Source organism: Branchiostoma belcheri, unplaced genomic scaffold, assembly GCF_001625305.1.
Source record: "Branchiostoma belcheri isolate BF01 breed outbred unplaced genomic scaffold, Haploidv18h27 scaffold6, whole genome shotgun sequence".
Taxonomy (NCBI): domain Eukaryota; kingdom Metazoa; phylum Chordata; class Leptocardii; order Amphioxiformes; family Branchiostomatidae; genus Branchiostoma; species Branchiostoma belcheri.
In genome coordinates, this window is record NW_017804242.1 from 5,396,089 (window position 1) to 5,417,617 (window position 21,529).

The 21,529-nt window shown below is 40.5% G+C and overlaps 1 protein-coding gene across 1 annotated transcript in view; it reads left to right on the top strand.

The window, feature by feature from the left end:
* The first annotated feature begins 17,201 nt into the window (after positions 1-17,201).
* The window catches only part of LOC109482291 (RNA-binding protein 20-like), a 44,099-nt gene continuing 39,771 nt past the window's right edge, over positions 17,202-21,529 (top strand). The window contains exon 1 of the mRNA XM_019784977.1: positions 17,202-17,279. Coding sequence (XP_019640536.1) covers positions 17,202-17,279 — 78 coding nt within the window. The remainder of the gene's footprint in view (positions 17,280-21,529) is intronic.

Sequence of the window (21,529 nt, forward strand, 5' to 3'; positions counted from 1 at the left end):
TCTTGATGTCGGCGGTGCTTCTACAGTCGGAGGAGATGGTGCTTCCTAAGTAGGTGAACTTGTCCACCACTTCTACGCTGTTGGACTCGATCGTGAGGTTGGCAGGTGGAGGTTGGTAGTCACTCAGACTCTGGACCTTCGTTTTCTGCCAGCTGATCTGTAGTCCGAGAGGTCTGGTTTCTGAGTCCATGATGTGGAGTGCGAGGTGAAGGGCCTGCATGATCTCTGCAAGAATGGCCACATCATCGGCGTAGTCAAGGTCCGTTATGGTAACGTTCCCGAAGCTTGCGCCACACGCACTCTGAGAGATGGTCCTTCCCATGACAAAGTCTATGGCAGTGTTGAAGATGATGGGGGCCAGGACACAGCCTTGTCTCACACCGCTGTTGATGTTGAAGCTGGCGGAGGTCTGTCCATTTACCCTCACGCTAGATGTTGTGGTAGAGTACAGGAGGGAGAGGAGGTTCATGAGCTTAGTGGGAGCTCCCAAGATCTTAAGGATTTTCCACAAAGCTGGGCGATCCACGGAGTCAAAGGCCTGTTTCAGGTCAACATATGCAGCAAAGAGTGGCTTCCTGTACTCCCTTCTCAGCTCTGCGAGTGTATATCATCTGTCTATTTGGCCAAATTTTCTACTCTTTCCACCGTCTTCCCAAAGCCTTTTCAAGCTTTTGGTATTCAGTGCAGAATCAAGTAACATGAGGAATCCTTTATTTTTTTGGAAGCTCCAATTTTTATGGCCAAGATTCAACCATTACTGCTCAAGATTTCTTCAATGGGTTATTTCAGTTTACATTTCAATATTGCAGTATCTACAATATATCTACAACATATCAATATATAATTCTATGCACAATATACAAGTAGCAAAATTCAATTTTGCTTCCTCCATGTATCCATCCATCTTGTGGCTTTTATAATTGAAAAGTCCTTAGGATTTTAGAATGATTGAGGCAGTAATTTGTGTAATTATGCACCACAGGTGGCTTGTCATTTGTATATAGCCAGGGTATACCTCAAGATAAGAAATCTGACCACTAGCGACCCTTAACTAACAACTGTGTGGCATATGGCATAATGTGTTGTGACTATGCTTGGACATTCAAATCTCCGACTGAGCGAGATTATCATTTTTGTCAGTGTTCAGTCTCAACGAATATTCTTGTAAGGCCACAGCAAGTAAATTTATGGATGACATCCTCCGCAGACCCCAAATCTAATGCGAGCAGGCAAAAAAACAAGGCGGGCCAAAAAAACAAGGTTCCTACAGTGTAAAATTTTGACTAAATCATTGTACAAATGGTATTGATACAGTGGGAACATCACTTATACACAGCCAGCATCACATATTACTGCATCAAAGTAAGAAAACAAAACATTAAATCAGAGCCTTTTCTTGTCTCCTCTCTTCATAGTTATCTGCCATCCACCTTCTGGCATGGCAACAGACATCTTTGCCCATTTTCGGCATGTTGACCACTGTCAGAAGGCAACAAAATTTTTTTTCCCAAAATCAGGCGAAAATTAATGCGCGCGCTGATGTCATCCATAAAAATTACTTGCTGTGGCCTAAGACATAAAATACGGCTTCCCAAAACATTCTCAATATAGCTTTAATGGAGTGGGTAAATTTGTGGTGACATAAAGAGAGAATATCTCGGTGTGCCATTCTTGTCATTTTTGTTGTGTTGAGATGACAGCTGATGATAAGACAGTACAGAATATAGAATAACCTTCAAAACACATAATAGCTATAATTACTATAGCTGTCCTTGCCTTGCTACTTACAGCACTGATGCATAATTGTATTCAAAGAAAAGATTCAATGTGTCAAAGACCCCTTCTCTTTAAAAATACAGTTCTGTAAATCCATGAATAAAATGGTCTTCAAAACACACAAATAGCCATAATTGCTTGATCTGGCCTTACCTTGTTACCTGTACTTGCAGTACTGGTATTTAACAAAAGATCATTGTTGAGTTTGTTCCACACCTTACTGAATTTGCTCCACACCTTACTCTATAAAAATAACAACACGTACGTCAATTGTAGTCGTTAACAGGTAGGATAATGACCACGGGTCACTAGTCCAAAGGTAAAATTCGTCACCTGTAAACAATTGGGCGATGTTTACATGTTTTGGCACGGTGTACCATAGAACTTTGAAGGTTGGCAATAAGCCCTTAGGGTGCTGTCACAAGGATGAAAATGGGAGGGAAGATTGTAATTGTGTTCTGACTGCCCTGTTTTTTTTCTGCTATCTAGCTAGTAGTAGGCAGTAAAAACATTACAATCATTCCTCCCAATACCATCCTCATCCTAATAGGTAGTTGTCAGTTTTTGAATTGTAGTAGTCAACCATGGTTAGTAGTAGTAGTCAACCATAATTACTAGTAGTTGTTGCCTAAAACTAGTAAAAGGTTGTTTTCAAGGTCTCCCTTTTATAATTATACCCTTGTTGCAAGGCTTGCAATACTGGGTGCACACTTTTTGTGTTGAAAATTTAAGCTATGCACCTATATTCCAAAGCCTAACTTTCTACCATACTTTATTATGTTATGTGCACTTAAAATTTTGCCGGTGAAGTGTGAACCTAAATTTTTAGGTTACAGTATTTCCCTTAAATGAATTTCAATCGTTGCCTTTGGTGTAAGCCCAGCATACTGGTATGTATACATTCATTCATTGTAAAATAGGATAAAAGTATCAATTCCCCCATGAATACAGAGGAATGTGGTGCATTGAACTGTAGTCACCCAAAATATCTTGTGTCAATGTCCACACCCCCTGCTGTTCATCATAGATTTTGGCAGGTGAACCAAAACTGGCTACTGGCTACATGTAGCTACTGTATGTTTACTGTCTGAAATAGTACTACAATATAGCTTAAAGTTAGTAATTTGCAGAACACTAGACTACCGAGTGACTAGTATTAGTCATGTTGCTAAATGGTACTCTTATACCCACTGTTGTGTATCATCAGGATAACATTTTACTGTACTTTTGGAAGTTTTTATAAACATTATTTCCTATCATATAGTAATGTAATGCACCATACTGTGTTTCCAAAAACTTTCCATGAATTATTAACATTATAAGTTGAATTATTATAACATGAAGGCTTATATAATTCAATTCAATTGTTATATCCTCTCAGTGTGCTACCTGAATTTTAAGAATGCCCCCCCCCCCAATCATGCCCACTTGGCTTGCACCACTGTATCCAGCAGATGCTTTTTAATTTTAGGTATTAATGGCTATTACTAGTATCAGTCAACTAAAGGCTGTTAGAAATATTGTCAAAGGCTTATATATTTACTTAATTTGAGGAAAGTAGTAACTTAAAGGTGGGGCAACCTAAAATTCTGATGGGCAACCTAATTTTTGCCGTAGGTTGCCAGGTTGCCCAGTCAAAAAAGTATTTTGTACACTGCCTCTACATTGGAAGGTTTTACATTGTAAAACCTTCCAATGCCAGCCTGGCTAAGCATGTACTAGAGGATATCTCTTGCACGATGATTGGATTTTGATTGAAAATCTGACGTCCATCGGGGATTATTAAGGCTTATCTCTCTAAATCCCAGATGGACGCACTAGGATTAGGATTGGTAATCTGAGCTGGGAAATGTTGCTGCAAAATTGTCTGTGGTTCACCTCCCGAAAATCAGTTTTTTCCAGGTATCAAAACCAAGATTCCTCCTAACACACAGATTCTACATGCTGAGTAGAGTTGCATATTTGAAATAGCTGTAGATATTAAAAGCTATTAGGCTAAATGCAACTCCAAAACAGCATACCTATTTGAAGCTCCTTCCACATTCTGTAAATTGCAAAACTGCTGCGATGGTTTTCACAGTGTTTCAAATTGGCAGTTGAAACAATTATGTAGTATTTTGTCATATAATTATAAGGTCACACCAATATAATTTGTTGGTTCACGGATTTGCCTCTTCATTTTTTTCTGATTTTTAAGAAAAAAATTCTGGTTCTGAAAATCTGAATCAACTTGATCAAATATGCTCATATTTTGCCCCCAACACTTGAGGAAAGTCCTTTTCTTCCTAGTTGTTACAGTTCTTCCACCTACATGTATCAATACAGTGGTTTAATTAAAAGTTCAAAATTCATTGTTTAAACATTTACCCAGCCTTTTGTGTTGACTTCATGGCTCCTATCGTAGCATTTCAGGGCTATAATAGGATGCCTAGACCTGTTTTTATTTATTTATTTTTTGCCCTGTCGCTTCATATTTTTTGGGAAAAAATCCGAGAACCAACAATTTAAACTGGTGTGGCCTAAGGAAGACATATTCACATCATGGCTTTTGCATTGGAGATGTCACAGTGAAAAATAAAAACCGCTGCGAAAGTTTCGCAAACAAACACGAAGCCAACCTTCCTAAACCAATTACTCTCGCTCTTGTAAGGGGCTGTACCTCTGTTGTCAGTCAACATCACACCAAGCCTAGAGACAGAAGGGTAAATTTGTCCCTCACAATCCCCACTGAGAACACTTCACTTTATAGCCAGCTTTGTAGCCAGCTTTATATATTAGGAGACAAAACAAACCCATGCTAAAAGTGTGTTACAGTTACAAGTCTTTATCTTGGTTCTTTACCGTACCCGACTCTGTATACTGTAAATGCATTTAGTTTCGCAGTGGTTTCATGTTCGCAGTTTTTGCAGTGCCCTCCTAATAAAAAAATCAGGACACTGAAATATTATTTTATTGTACTGCCGGTACAAAATAATTTCAACCGTCAACTTCAAATTTTTTAGGGTACATTTAGATATGTTCATGGGTTTTCATGGTCACTTCTTTACCGTTATCAAATCTTGAAAAATTTGTTTTTGACTCTCCTAAAGACCTCATGAAAATTTATTTCCATGAACAAACAAACAAATATGTCCATTTTCCTCCGACCATGAAATTTTGCTGCCACGAAGACAAGGTGAATTACAGTATACACAGTTGCTGTGACAATAGGACAGCAATGCGTGGCAGCCAGGGCATGAGGCATGGGCCATGTCATGTCCGTCATGCTGTCAGGTACAGGAATGCTGTGAATCTCCAGGATTGCTGGTCACTCCTGCCAGCACAGGCCAGCTCTATGTCACTAGTCACAGACAAAAACCAAGACCCGAAGCAGTTGTCCAAATGAATTTTCTAAAAGATGCCATATCCCATGCAGGGATGTACAAAGATTAAAAGTTCTCATGACTGATTAAATACTAGATTTTCAAAGTCAATATTCTAGTCACTTATCCACATACTAAGTTGAAACAATGCTATACTAATGAATCGAGTAGAAATTATGAAAATGGTGACAGAAAACGGTTACTGGTACTGTAGTAGGATCCTCGGCCGATTTTAGGGTACCACCCTAAATAAAGTACTCATCTTGAGGCTTGTTTCTATAATTGTTTTAAACACCTAAAGTATGAAATTCTGATGGACAGAATGTGTCAATATCATCAAGGACATTCTATATAATTACATTGGCTTATTTAGAATATTTCCCCTTACTGGCTTGCCATGGTACTGTAGCAGAAAGATTTTATTTAAGTGTTCTGGACATGCTATGATCATTCCTTATTCTACCCAGCTGCTTTCCAGACAAAAGTATGACCACACCTTGACTATAGGTATTACCGTAACACACCCCAGATGTACAGTGTTTAGAAGACACCGTACTAACTAGGATCAGACAAATGCCTGAACCACTTTAAATTTGTGTGTGAGCTATCTCACTGTTCAGTTTGGCTCATAAAACCAGTCAATAGACACGGATGGAAAGAAACGTAAGCGTTAAAAATAAAGACCACCCATAGTCTTAGCCCTGTCCCAAGAAGAGCATGATCTTAACTTAAGATTGGATCTTCTGAGAAGAAGATTCCGAGAAGATGTCCCGGGGTCGAATTCTTGACCCCATACTTATAATGAGGAGTGTCTCAGCGTGTTGCTGTCAAGATTGCTGGGAAGTGGCATCCTTTATCAGAGTTTTTCTCAGATGTCGGAGATCAAAGACATGACACTTGAAGCTTGTTAGAGATCCCCTGAGGCTTCTTCAGCTGTTAGTCGCCACCAAAGACAAAATTATCACCCCTAAAAATTAAGGCTCACTTTAGACTAGAAACGCTTAAAGGGTTTCGGGGTGGAAAAACATTTCCGATGGTCTAACCGTTCCCAGTCGGGGCATTCTGCTGGGATTTCTATTTTGTGAGCTATCCTTTCAGTATCCTATCCTGGTTGATAAAACGCTTAAAAACTTTTAAAAATCCTTAACTTCCTGCTTCAAGAGTGAAAAGAAATTCCTTGGTTCATGGACCCATCCAGGTTGTAACTTGTATTCACGTCTTGTGTACAATAAGGCGAACGCTAAGACTAGGTCACCCTGAACATTGTGGAGTCAGCTTTCTTTCAGGATAAAAAAATGGGGTCAATTTTGTGCAAAATATTTTTACAGTGATGCCATGTTAAAATTCCTCAGTTTGTTTGATTGGCAATTAAATTTGAGATTTCTAGACAGGATAGGGCCTCATTAACAGGTTTTTCCAGTTAAAACATAATTATTCAGTGTATTCAAAACAGAAGAGATCACACAATGTCTGTCTGCTATACCATGCAGGAATCATGTACTATGTGTAGGTCACAAACCACACTGATGCTTGTGTGTGTAAAGATGCACTGAACTATGTTTTAAGCCGAGCTATTCTTGTTGTGTGTCTGAGATGAGAACAGATAAAAGACAGACTTCCTGCAGAGCTGGAAATCCGTGAAAACTGTGCCCTTGAAGTCCCATGCTGAGAGGTCAAGGTCACCGTTTCCCTTGGTATGACAGTTCGTTGCCCTTTAAATCCTCTCTGACTGGTAATGTTTACCTGTAGAATGCACCTTGCATACTGTGGAAATAGCTAGAACTAGAAAGGCCAATATTTGCTTTGGAGCAAATACAGCGATGGGTTCACCACATTTTACGACATGGCAGGGAAAGAATGAGAAACACAAGGGAAAACAATGATTTACATTGATATAACTATAATATGAAGTAACATACAACTAAAACAACAGTTGGATAGCTATTCCCTACTTTATTGGTTAGGATTTTAATTGCATAATGCAAACTGTTGATTTTCAAAAAAAAAAAAAAAACGTTCATGCCCCGCATTCCAATGCTGGAGCAGAAAAGCTTGAAATACCTACCAAAACACTTGAATAAAGACATACTGTCAGTATGGAAATGCTCTGTGCAGGTGTTAATCAAGTTAAATCCCAACAGCCAATCAGCAAGAAATGCTCTGTGCAGGTGGAAATGCTCTGTGCAGGTGTTAATCAAGTTAAATCCCAACAGCCAATCAGCAAGAAGTATAGAGGAAAGCTGCATGCCTATTGGTTGATGCCCTGCATTCCATTGTGATGACTCATGCCCAGACGTGGTAAACACGGCACACTAACACAGTAATACATTTGCTATAACACAGCCAAAAAACTCAAATAAAACCATTCTAAAAGTCTGTATCACAATAATTTAAAAAACGCCTAGGGGTATTTGCCCACTGTACCTCCATACCAAATTTCAGGACCTTAGGCCCTAAAATGAAGAAGCTGAATCCATTTAAAAAATGGCAGGAGGAGAAGGAGGAGAAGAAGAAGAAACATCAGAAAAAGCAATATGGATTCACCACCACTTCGTGGTGTGGTGAACCCATAATTAGTCAATAGTCAACCCTTCCTTCTAGTAATATAGTTTACACATGTACAATGGGATTTTCTTCTTATTTCTGTATATCAAAGACACCCAAAGCAATTGTAGTAAAACTGGTCATTTCTTTAATGTTAGATTGTAGTAAGCTGAATCAAACCCACCCCATAGCATTCTAATAATGTAATATCTGTGTGGCAAAAAAAAAAGTGATGTTACTGATTGAAAACAGTTGCTTGTTTCATATTGTAGGATGGTTGTAGCTATTTATTGGTGGTACCACAGGCGCTAGGCCACCGAGTTTTTGTTGAGATCTAACAATACATGTAACGTTACATTGTTTTGTAAACCATTAAATAAAATCCTTATTATTGTTTCGCGCATGTTAGAACATATACTGTGTCTACTCATTCAGCCCGTTGCCATCACAATACAGTGGTCCGTTGAAATATTCCCAAAAATCATACAGTCACATAACACATAACACCGTGAACACGGCCCGTTGAAAGGTTCCCTAGAATCATACACTCAACACATAACACCGTGAACACGGTCCGTTGGAAGATTCCCAAAAATCATACACTCAACACATAACACCGTGAACACGGCCCGTTGAAAGGTTCCCTAGAATCATACGTACACTGAACACGGTCACAAACTGATGAGGATTCCAAAGAACCATACGAACAGATACCGAAGTCTCCCGAAGATTGCCGAGAGCCGAACAGCGACTTCCGAACGCTTCATCTTGGTTAGGTACTTAGTACTAGTATACACTAGGTGCGAAATGCCATTTCAAAAGACCCTATTTTCTGCGAAATGCCATAAGGAAAATAAAAGTCTTGATACTATCTATAATCAAGGGGTAACTAAGTAGCCATGTAAACTTTTTGGGGGTATGATACCATATTTTAAAGAAGATATGAAGCATTTTGTAAAGTCCAATTTCCGGCGAACTGCGTTACCAGGTCGCTGCTGTACAGGTCAATGACATCATCGCTAGCCAATCAGACGCACGATAGGCCCACATTTCCCGCGCGGTTCTAAAATGTAAACGCACACAACTGGCTACTTCACCCGACAAGAGTCTTGACATGCTATGTGTAAATGTACTCTAAACACGTCCACAAACCCCACCGACATGTTTTCAGTTCTACATATGTCTCACAGGCACGAGATTTGGAAAGTGTAGTTGTGCCCAATATCTCTAAAATGTACTGTATCGTTGTTTTCTGAGTCTGGGGAGGCAGAGGGAGGCAGGGACTTCACACCGAACGTGATTCTAAGTCACATTTTTGCTGCCACCCCAGTTGGTAACGCAGTTCACGGGTAGGTGTTTCCTACCCTGTCATCTTTTTGAAGTTATCACCGCTAGCGCTAGCCCCGGCTTGGGGTTCTATCGAGTCGAGCAGCGGTTTTGCGAACGCATTCGAGTTTGCGAAACCTGTTCTATTCCCGTCGGCCTTTGCGCTACCCTGAACGCCAATGTAATAGCTGAGTAATGAGTGTGCTTTTTATTGTATGATTCAGCGGACCAAGTACCCAGCAGTATGTATTAACGTTATATATGTATGGTTCATTGTACAGAGAATTCTAGGGAAATTTTTCAACGGACCGTGTTCACGGTGTTATGCGATGAGTGTATGATTCTCGGGAATCTTTCGACGGACAGTGTTCACGGTGTTATGTGTTGAGTTCATGACTCTTCGGATCCTTTCAACGGACCGTGTTCATAGTGTTTGTGTTCAGTGTATGATTATCGGGAATCTTAAGCTTGTACGGAGTGCACAGTATGCGTGTGTTCATAAAACAAAGCAACAGCGATCTCAACAAAAACTCGGTGGCCTATCGCCCATGGTGGTACCAGAAACTAAGGGACTCCTCGTGTAGGGCTGTTTCAAACGGTTCAAGTATGAAATGATGAGGATAATCTTCTGTAAAACTTTTACTAAAAGTCAATATCAGACAGATTTCCTTTTCCTTGATATTTTTTGGGCCATCCTCAAATTGCGTTGAATACCTTTAAAACCTGTTTAATATATAGACTATTATCAGTGATAAAGTTAAAAAATAGCCCCCAAAGGTATTTTATTTCAGTTCTCGATGTGAATAGAGACCACACCTCTAATCAAATGTGAAGTCCATGGCTAAAGGTAGCACATGGAAGCCCTTGACTCTGACCCTCAGATAAGAAACACACACCTGAAGGTAACGTAATCCAATCGTGGACATTGCTGCTGTAACTTCTCATTACTAGTGCCAGCGTATGATGAATTCCTTTCTGAAAATCTGATTCATGTGTTGGTAGTGCTGCATACCTATACCCAATTTTAGGTTCAGGTCCGGATTCAAGTCCAGAGGTTTATAATTAGGTTCAGTTCCAGACTTGTAAGTCATGGCATATACAAAATTGCATGTTGGCAACCTTGCAATGTTGTCCGGGTGAAACTTAGGCCACATAACATGGAGGCTGGTACTTGACGATGCCCGATTGCAATGTTTTCTTCATTTTGCAACAAAGATATTGCAATCTATGGAAGGTTTTGGGTGGTTTGGAAAGAAAAGGGGTATGTGAAATGGTTTTTTATCTTCTTTCTGTTGAGGAAGCCGCCTTCAGCGGTTTGAAGATTCTGCTTCCTATGGTGGTAGGTGCATGCCGAGGAGGTCAGATTTTACAGCTTGCCCCTAAACTCCTCCAGAGAAGGGGAGAGGGCAATGTCTGCATCCAGAGTGTTCCAGTCAGGAATTGTCCGCGGGAAGAAGGAGTTCTGTCTGTAGGAAGTCCTACTTTGGGGCACTCTGTAGGCAGCAGAGTGTGACTGTCTAGTGGCCCTTGTCTGGACATTGGGGGTGGGTCTTGTTTGCATGTTAATGCACAGTGCACCGGTGTGATACTTGTAGAACGTTGTAAGTCTAGCCAACCTACGCCGCTCCCGAAGTGGGATCCACTGGAGCTCTTCCAGCATGTTGTTTACGCTAGAGGTGCGTCTGAAGCGTTGGCTAACCCAGCGGGCGGCCCTCCGCTGCACCTGTTCTAGCCTGTTTATGTCCTTTACTATGTGAGGGTCCCATACGGGACTGGCAAACTCGACGATAGGTCGGACCAAAGTGAAATACGCAATTTCTCGAATCCTTTTTGGGCAGGCTTTCAGATTTCTCCTCAGAAAACCGAGGGTTTTACTAGCCTTGTTCACAATGTTCCCAATGTGGGTGCTCCATGTGAGATTGTTGGTGATAGTAACACCTAAATACTTGGCCTCCCTAACGGCGCTAAGTGTGTGACCATGAAGATGGTACTCAGTGATTAGAGGGGCTCTCTTCCTAGTTATATGCAAAGACTGGCATTTCCCAGGATGGAATTCCATCAGCCAGGTTTGCTCCCACTTTGCTAGGAGATCTAAGTCTACCTGCAGGAGTTCCTGGTCACTGGCTGAACAGATGGTTTTATGGGCCAATGTATCATCGGCGAAAAGCCGAGCAATGGAGGACAGACTAGTAGGTAAATCGTTGATGTAGAGGAGGAAAAGACTCGGACCGAGAACCGATCCTTGCGGAACACCCGACTCCACAGGAACAGGATTTGAGGTTGAGCCCTCCACTACAACTACCTGCGTACGGTCAGCCAGGAAATTCTGAATCCATGTGTTCAGTGGTCCTCTGATACCATAATGCTTGAGTTTATGTATAAGCAAGGAATGACAGACTTTATCGAACGCTTTGCTAAAGTCCATAATCAGGGCGTCCGTCTGCTTTCCCTGTTCTAGATCATTTGACAGGTCGTCCACCAGACCAAGGAGTCTTATGGTAATAAGTCCGGACTCGGTTCTTGACTTTTAGGTTTTTTTGGACTTGAACCTAAACATTCTTACAAGTCCGGATCCAAGTCCAGTGAACCGGTATGCACCACTATGTGTTGGGAATAGAAGTCCTTGGCTTTTTGGTAGTCACAGTCAAACCTGCCAAGGAGACCACCTCTTCAAGCAGGCCACCTGTCCATGTTGACCGCTTTTTCTCCGTCCAAAAATGTTTCCCATTGTCACAAGCATTAAGCAACCTGTCCAAGGTGACCACCTGGCCAACGCGACCGCGACCACCCTGAGTTGGGTCTGCTCAAGGCCTGATACCTGCCCATGGTGACCACATCATTTTCGATCATGTTGATTATTGATGATAACTAATGAGAAATCATGGAGAAACCAGCCAGTTTGCCTTGACTGCTGGATGATATTTTTGTTTGACGTAAATTGTTCCATGTGCCACCCTCCCCACATGCATTTACAGCATTTGACATTAGAATATCTCGACTTGGAAACCATTTATGTCTCAGTCATGTTGTGAGGTGACCCTCTTCAAGGTTTGACTGTAGTGTATGTAAAATCTGTGACTGTAGATTTTGCCCAAACTCATGTCAATTCTTTCCAATTGCAAGCGCTATGACCTTATATTAGCATGTCTGATCACAAAACCAGAAGATCCGCTGCAGTGCCTTGACAATCCACCAGGTGTCCCAAAATCTAATCATTTTGAGGTCTCATCAAGACCTACCAAATACCAAGACAATCCACCCAAGAGGGCCTGCATGGGGGGTAGTGATTACGAAGTACGCAAAATTTTCGCTGCCGATTACGAAACACGTTTAAGTCTCAGAGCTGATTACGACTTTATGCTTTGCGGCTAATGTTCTATTATGAATTACGTCAATTTTCGAGGAGACTGCCTACGGATTACGAAGACTAAAAGGCCTGATTTTGCCTTACGAAAAAGGGCATGCAGGTCCCCTTTGAGGTCTCATCAAGACCTACCCACCTACCAAATATCAAGACAATCCACCCAAGCCTTCTTGAGTTATCATATTTACAGACACACACACACAGACACGAATGTCACCAAAAACATAACCTAATGGTAAGATGGGCATGAAGCCAAATATATCCAGCACCTGTAGTTTTATAGACTTCCCATCTTCATTGCTAGTCTTGGACTATTTGTTTATGTGTAGTTGATAGCTTTCTAACTTTCTTTTCAAATAAACACAACCCTGTAGGTCCAGTAACTTTTATGTGGAACATCGTACTTGATCACATAAACACACAATCTCAGGGGAAACTTGAAAAAAAATTAACGAGATAGCACTACCACTGGTACTGTGTGGTAGACATAATATTGCTGGATAGTTTGTGTATCTATAGTAATATCTAAAGCCCAAATACAAGTTCAGTGTACATTTCTTCTCAAATCTATGATATAATGTATAACATAATCAACACCAAAAATTCCTCCAAGGGTATATGAATTATGATACAATGCCTGTGATTGGGTCTTTACTACGCACCATGATTGTCATTGGTCAGACAACAACTTAAGCTTGAAGGTGTGGCATTCTTCTGCACTGAAATTCCACATAAAGCCGTAATTATGGTTGACCTTTGACGAACAACTATAATTAGGCCAACCTTGAATTTATTTCAATGACTCAGTAATTGGTTTGCCACATTATAAACAACAGTTTACTACAGAAACTGTTAGAAAACCTCCCATTTGCTCCTTGTGGGTAAAATATTGCCACGCAAATTAAAAACATTTACCTCTCTTACAAGTTACAGCCCTGTACTATAGCTAAAGAGAGTCCAACCAATCCACAAAAGACAGGGTATTGAAGCAACTGCTAGAAATTACAGAGGCCAAAATGGTCTAAACCTACCCAAGAGAGCCACATGTGCTACGGTAGGTAGAGCCTTGTAGTATCTGTGCTACTTGTAGGTCCCCATACATTCCTTGACCTTGGACTTTCCCCTGGGCCATGTGTGTAGTCCCTCTGTGTGGAAAAACAGTGTACCACACTTCCTGTAGATACTATACATCATGTACATGCCAACTGTACAGTCTCAGCACCACATAACCTTCTATACATCATTTTCACATCAAACGATCAAAGTACTGTAAAGGTAGAAACTTTTGCTGTGGTGTTATTTTTCGTGGTGACTACATGCTGCAAAATCAAAACGGCACAAGTCTGTAGTACTGTATAACAAAATTGTTTCAACGGCAAATTTAAAGAACCTCTCTTAGCTTTCTACCACAAAATGTCACGACCATTGCAAAATTGAATGCATTTACAGTACCATACCTTTCTGAGAGCTCAAGTTTTCTGCCGACTGTGAAGTTCTTGGCAGACATTATTTAGGTGACCCAACATATTATCTCAACATGCTAGAAGGTACTGTATGGTACAGCTAAGAAAGAGTTACAAAATTTGCAGGGATAAATATATTACTTGATGAAATCATGAAGAAGAAACAGTGTTCTACTTAGCCTGAAATTTTTCCAATCATGACAAATTTGTTGGAATTGACCCTCTGAAATGCTATTTTCTGCATTTTGAGGGGCAAATTTTGCTGGTGGACTAAGATGAGTTAAATGACATCCCTTTTCATAACTTTACTCACCGATTTTTGTGTTTCAAAGATGACAGATTGTTCAAAATTGTCTGTCACAAGCCGCAAAATTCTGTTTTAAATGACGGAAAGACAGACGCTGGCCAGAACACTGGTATGTATAAACGGGCACATATCTCGGAGTACAGGTTCACAGTCACTTAGTAAGTGTGTCCAACGGTTAGTTGACAACTCCCGGCTCCCCTAGTCCACCTCTGTCCTTTCTTACTCAGTTCCCTGAACTTCACCCTGAACTCTACAAGCACAGATGTATATTTACTCAGACAATGAGGATGAGAGATGGCTGGGGTAATCTAACATGAAAGGCCTCTATCCGCAAATCCCCCGAGTTTAGTTTATTGCTCTTTTGTCTTCGTGCTTACATTGAGGTGAAAGAGCCACCGCTAGCGGTTAGAGCTTACATGTACGTGTGCATGCAAAGAGAGGTAATGTCTGCTATCCTTTCAGTACTGTAGAGGCAGAAATTTTTGCAGTGGTTTTATTTGATCTTTCATTGTAAAATCAACACACCTTGAATACATGTTCTGTATGTCTACTGTACTATTACTGTTACAAACGTAAAATTCTAAACTTGAGGGAAACCTGATTTTCGGGCGTATATAAATGCGAAATAAAACCACTGCAGATGTTTCAGCATTTACAGTATGGCCTGGCTTCTCTTTACATAGCCTGCTAAATATCACTTTGCAATCACAGCGATGTAAAAGAGCAGATTAAGATGACCAATCATCGTAAAGCAATTCCACCTAACGTGCCCCTAATGAGTGGAAACAGGTTGAAGACTTGTCTGATAAGACAGGCAGTGTGGTTTACAAAACCTGAGTTCCATATGTGCTCTGTTCGGCTTTACGAACATGGCTTTTGTATGAGACAGAAGACCTTATTTTCTGTGACGTTGCCGCCAGAGAAACATGGCAGACATTGCTCTGCTCTGTATTTCAATCACAGACATGATAAGATTGTATCCATCACAATGATAGCAGGTTTAGGTCCACACGCGAGGCTTTCACATAGGGCACATGGAGACCTTATTTTCCACGGACGTGGCCGCCATAGAAACATGGCAGACATTGCTCTGCTGCGTATGTCTATCAGAATCATAATATTATAAAGGCAGCATGTTCTAGGTCTGTGTGCATGGCTGTCATAATATATCAGTCAGATTGAGACCTTATTTTTTGTGACGTGGCCGCCAGAGAAACATGGCGGACATTGCTCTGCTCTGTATTTCTATGGGGGCCTGCATGGGGAGGTCCCGACAATGCTCTACGCTTAATTTGGAAACCTCTCGATTACGCTTTACGATAAATTCCAAGTGGCTACAACACATTACGTAGAAATAAAACGGTGAATAAGCTCTATGCAAAATGCGCCAACTACGCTCTACGTTGAATTAGAGCGGACCGTCTACGCTCTACGTAGAATTAAAATGGCCGATTACGCTCTACGGAAAAGGGCATGCGGGCCGCCATCTATCAGAGACATGAGGAGGTTGTATCCATCACAATGACCTGTGGCATGTGTTAGAGCATATCTAAGGCGCGACCTTGATTGACCTTCGCCCCTGCCCCTGGCACAGGTGAAATAACCAGGATGAGACCATGGCCTTTGCTGTCTTCTGTAGTAACTCTTCTAACAAATCATGCTTTTTGAAGCACGACTACCAATCCTTTCATGTATTTTCAAAGCCATGATATACTAGGCTAAATTAAAAGCAGATTTTTACATTTTCTGAAATTAGAAAAACACAAGCAAGACTTCTACATGTACTAGTAGACTATTTTGACTGGCTTTTGCAATCCTTATTAATTTAAGATGCACCAACCAGCACAAATACAGGAACCAACATATTTCATACATGTTTGTGTGCTGCTAGAATTAAAAGGTACAGTTTTTGCAATGGTTGAAAGAGTTCCGTTGTAGTACAATGTTACAAGGAAGCAATATTTTGTAGCGTCACCTATTCACAATGGAGAGGTCAAAACCATGAAAGCAAAACTACTGCAAAAGTAGCTGCATTTACAGTAGACATGCCTGGAGAGTTAATTGACTTCAATCCACGATAGACTGGTTACCACCAGGCTATCACTTCAATAGAATCTGGTAAAAGCATTCTTCTCTTGGCCCTATCCCCAAATGTGGAAGTCCTTTCAGTTTCCGAATTCCAAATGCAGCAGTTTGATTCATTCTATAGGGCCATACTAGATGCTAGTAAGTTACGTCTGACTATCGTATGTGTAATAATCCATTGCTTGATGTAATTCAATCGGGTATTACCCAATGATAATTCAGTACAGCTTCAGTACATTTACAAAAACCCGGCCCAATGCCTTGTTTAAAAATTTCCAATACTGTACCTTTTTTTCCTGTACAAGGTATAATGTAGCCCGTTAAGTGAAAGCCACTCAATATTTACCAAACAAGCGCTTGCTGAAAGAGAGACCACAGACAGGCTCAATTTGATGCCTAATTACTTCAGTGTATATGTGTAGAGCTACATTGTAGCCTGGCTGAGTGGTGATTATACTGAGGATTTTCCACCCCCAACATCTGCTTGGAGATAGCCTGGTAATCATTCCTTTACCAGCCTAATGTTAGGCATACAAATGTATTTTTATTTAGCCTTTTACTATTTATGTTTACTGAAAAAAAAGCTTTTTGTTTTTGCTACGTTTCCTCTTTTTCTTCCATTCCAAACACTGACCTTTGACCTGGCCAATGACCTGATTTGTTGACGTCTTTCACCATGGTAACTGGTGTTGGGTTACATCATGTTGCAATTTTATAGTAGGAGGGATTTATACTCCTATCTAACCATATATGCAGTATGAATCATATTTGATTTTTTGAGTAAGAATTAACACAGCAGGCCATATGCGAAGGTAAACATCATGCATTTGTTTGCTTTACAAATTTTACCTTTCTAGTTTTAGCTATTTCTTTCTGACAGTTTACATGTATCTTTCCAGCCAGTCTTTCTGTTTACTGCCATACACAGTACATGTTACTACCTGAGTGTAATTGAAACTGACATAGTTAAAGTCATGGGTGAAGAAGTTGGGCAACACTCCCAGAACCCTAAAGATATCAAGGATGGTTTGGCTACCAGCGGCTACCCAGAGGTCAGCCCTTTGGGTTTCCGTTGACTGGTGCATTTTGATGCGAGATAAAGTACACACAGGAGGGAGGGTTTTACAGAGGAAACAGTTTTACCACAAGAGTACTTCAAAGGTTCCTGGCCCCAACGTAAATTTCTGCTGGGCCAGTTGAACAAACATGTTAGAGTTGACCTTATAAACTTCACAGATGCCTGCTTGGAAGAAGTCACTGTAAAAAAAAAGTTCTCTTGGGTCCTGGAAACATGGCCATGGCCTCAATGTAGGACTCAGGTTTTGGTTGATTGTTTCTGCGTAATGCTAAGTTCCAGGCCCCCTAGCAACTTTATTTCAAACTGCAGATAACAAGCATGTTAATGCTATGGGAAAAAAAATTAATAATTTTGCAGCATTGGGAGAAATTTTCTAATTACTACGTACCACTTATCTGCCAAGATACTTGTAAGTATAGCCTTTTCAAAGACAATCATTCTCTTGTTTAGGCCATGTTGTTTTGATTAAATGGATGACATCCTTTGGGAACCCCAAAACTGATGCGAAGTGCCCCAAAAAAAGTTGCTTTCATTATGAAATCTACGTGGTCATGAAGGTTGAACAAATGACACAGAGTATGGTTTGGCGAATAATCTACTCTTCAAAGTCATTTCTTTTCATTTTCGTCTTTTTCATTTGATTTTGGCATTCTACCTCATTGGTATCCTTTTCCAATATTTTTTTTTGCAAGTTATGGTATATATTGCCTCATTTTGCAACTGTTTTGTATGATTTAAAGTATGGTTGAAAACTTTTTTCTTTTGGAAATGGCTGAAAATTCATTCGCAGGTGTATGTCATCCATGTAATCAAATCAACATGGCCTTATGGAAAAATCAGCCAGGCAGTGATGTTGTTATTGTTTGTTTGTTTATTAGACCGATCTCCATTAGTTTGTACAGTTGCCATACATACTATTCTTCCTGGAGTCGTTGACTACAAACTACTATCATCACAACATGGTAAGGCTTAACTACAAACTACATAACCACACACAACATGCAAGTAGTACCGAGAGGTCAGAGGTCGTAAAAATAAAATTTAGGCAAAGATTCAGTAATGCTAATGATGTTATGGTTGACAGTGATAGTGCTGTTGTTCTGTATGATGATTAACCCCTTGCCGTCCTAACGAAGTGTTTTTCTCAGTTTCTGCCTGACCCAGAGACACTTATTAGACTTAGCATTTTACACTTGGAGGCCATCCAGGAAAACACAGCAGACAGGGAGGGGTAGCTAGAGAAACCAGGAGGCACGCAGAGTCCTGTCAAACGTCCAAGTTATTAGGAGCCTCTTGGTGCCAGGAGTCTAGGATGAAGAATGAATTATACACCATGATAATCAATTACAACCTTGATATAGTCTGCACATGTAGGTTAAACACATTTGTATTGATCTAAACAAACAGTAAAATTCTATGGTGTCAGATCTACAAATGGGAAGCTATACTCGTACATGTAGATTCAAAGTTTGTAAAAAAAATTATTTTTTGCAAGGCCTAAGCCTTTGAAACTTTGCCAGAACTGGCATAAAAATCTTCATGCATTAGAGAGACACTCTACAGGCTTCTTACATGTGCAGGGTATATTCTAGATTTGAGTTTTGAGTAAGCCAGCCAAAATTTCATTTTCATATCAATATGTAAATTCTACACACCACCATAATGATTGATATATTATATATGTATAGTTTTTAATAGAATAAGATAGTAGGTGCTATCAGTTTTGCTCATACTTTTGATAAGTTTTATGTTCTGTATCTGTATCTGTATGTACTGTATAGCCGGTATAACCGCCGTTCTGCGTAACACACCAGCTTTGCAGGCACGCGGCGCAGCGGCAGCTGGCTACATTACACCGATCGACTTGTTACACCTAGCCCTTGAACTTCTAACTCTAGACATTGTTTAAAGCTATCTAATGGTAATGTCCCTACTGTACATGGTAACAGCGAGTTTCACTCTGTGATAGTTCTAGGAAAGAATGAATTCTTGAACACCTCAATCCTCGGTTGATAACTCTGGTACTTGAAGGCATGACTATTTCTTGTTCTCTTCTGGGCTGGTATTAGGTACTTAGTAGTTGGGGCGTCCACCAGTTTATTAGTCATTTTGTACAGTGCCAAGTTAGACTTTTACTGTCAGTTTCACTGTCAACTGAGATTGCAAAACAGATGTGAATTTGTTTGCAGATGTCAAATGACTGATGACTCCTAAAGTTAGAAACGCTGCAGCTCTTTTTGGTGAAAGACGGAGGGATCTGTTGTCAAACTAAACATCATAAAATGTTCTATTCCCTGTCAGGAGTAAACAAGAGGCATGTTATACGTCTGTAGCTATATGGGCCATCAGGGATGGATACAGTAACACCTTATCCCAGGGAGGATTATATAATGAAGTCCCTTGCCTTGAAGTAGAGCCAAACAGTGCTTAGTGCTGTGTACCAGTTTTCTGGACCGGTTCCGGACTTGTAAAGATGTGTAGGTTCAAGTAAAAAAAAAACTAAAAGTCAAGAACCGAGTGATGGCAAAATCTGTGCTGCAAAATGAAAAGAAAACATTGCCATCGGGCACAGTCAAGTGTCGGCCTCCATGTTACGTGGCCAAAGTTTTGCCCAAACAACATTGCAAGGTTGCCAACATGCAATTTTGTGTATGCCATGGGTTTAGGTCCGGACTTACAACTTACGGACCAACCTACAGCTTTTTGAACTTGAACTACAGAAATATCTGTTGCAGTACTTAAACTAAAGAAGTCCTTTGCTACACATGAGTACTGTTTAGTACTACTGTTTACTCCCATGGGTCCTTAAAAGCCGCCAACCTACAGCTTTTTGAACTTGAACTCTAGATGATCCGTAGTGGCTTAGTGGTCTCCTGAGTCCCCACCTCTATGTGAGATCACCCCTTTCCCACAACCCCTGAGTGGGGACCTCCGTCAACAGAAGGGGAGTCACTTGGGGTTCAGGCACTCAGGGGTACCCTTGGCCTTCAGAACATTAATTTGTTACATCTGGAGTCATCTTGCTGACTCCCTTTTTCCTGTTGTTAGGCCATGTTGATTTGAATCAGATTATATGGATGACATCCTCTGGGAATTGCAAAACTGATGCGAGCGTGCAAATAAAAAAAAAGTTTGGCCACAAAAAAAAGTTGCTTTCATTATGAAATCTACGTGGTCATGAAGGTTGAACAAATGACACAGAGTATGGTATGGTGAATAATCTACTCTTCAAATTCATTTCTTTGCATAATGTCGTTTTTTTTTTTCATTTGACTTTGACATTCTTCGTCATTGGTATCGTTTTCAAATGTTGTTTTTTTTGCAACTTACGGTATATATTTGCTCATTTTGCAACTGTTTTGTACGATTAACAGACCAAAAAAATACTGCAAAACTTTAAATCTACCGTACCAATATTAGCTGCCTCACAGAAAGAATTGGCAGGCCGAGAACTATCTAACCTTGGCCTGGGCAGACGTCCTACTGTCCAGGTTAACCCTGCCGAGGGGTGTTTATGTCTGAGGGAACACCAGCACACAGGTGCAGGTAATGAGGAGCAGCTCGTACTTCAGGACCCCTCCCTAGGGTGAAAATAAACTACAGACTCCTGGTATCTGTACAGTCTTGTACATGTATGGTCTCTCAGTAACTACCCTCGAACTTGGGGATCGCGTATCAGTTCAACAGCCCATGTCAGATAAAATAGTCATTTGTTGACTTAACAGTCGCATGTTGATTTAAGTTAAACAGTCGCATGTTGGTTAAACGGTCGCATGTCAGTTCAACAGTCACGTGTTGGTTAAACAGATGCATGTCGGCTAAACAGTCGCATGTCGGCTAAACAGACGCATTTTGGTTTAACTTAAACAAGTGCTTTTACAAAAGCTGACGTTTGCCGCCATTGTACTTTTGCACAAGAAAATCACATGCCACCTCTGCTAGTTTCACTGAAAATGTTGTTACCTTTTTTTTTTCCTGATAGTATAGCTTCACACATTGTGGGCAAAGGCAATTAATGGCTTATATGTAAGAAATGTGACACAAGTATACACAGATTCTAAATGTATGTGTTCAGATTGTTTATTGAATATTTGGTTTCAGGGCAAGATACAGTTTCTGGTTTTAATAATTCACTCGTGAGACATGGACTCATCCAGTATACAATCTGCAAGTTCTGCACAATGGCACATTAGTATTGAGTGCACGGTGGCACAGGCTGGTATT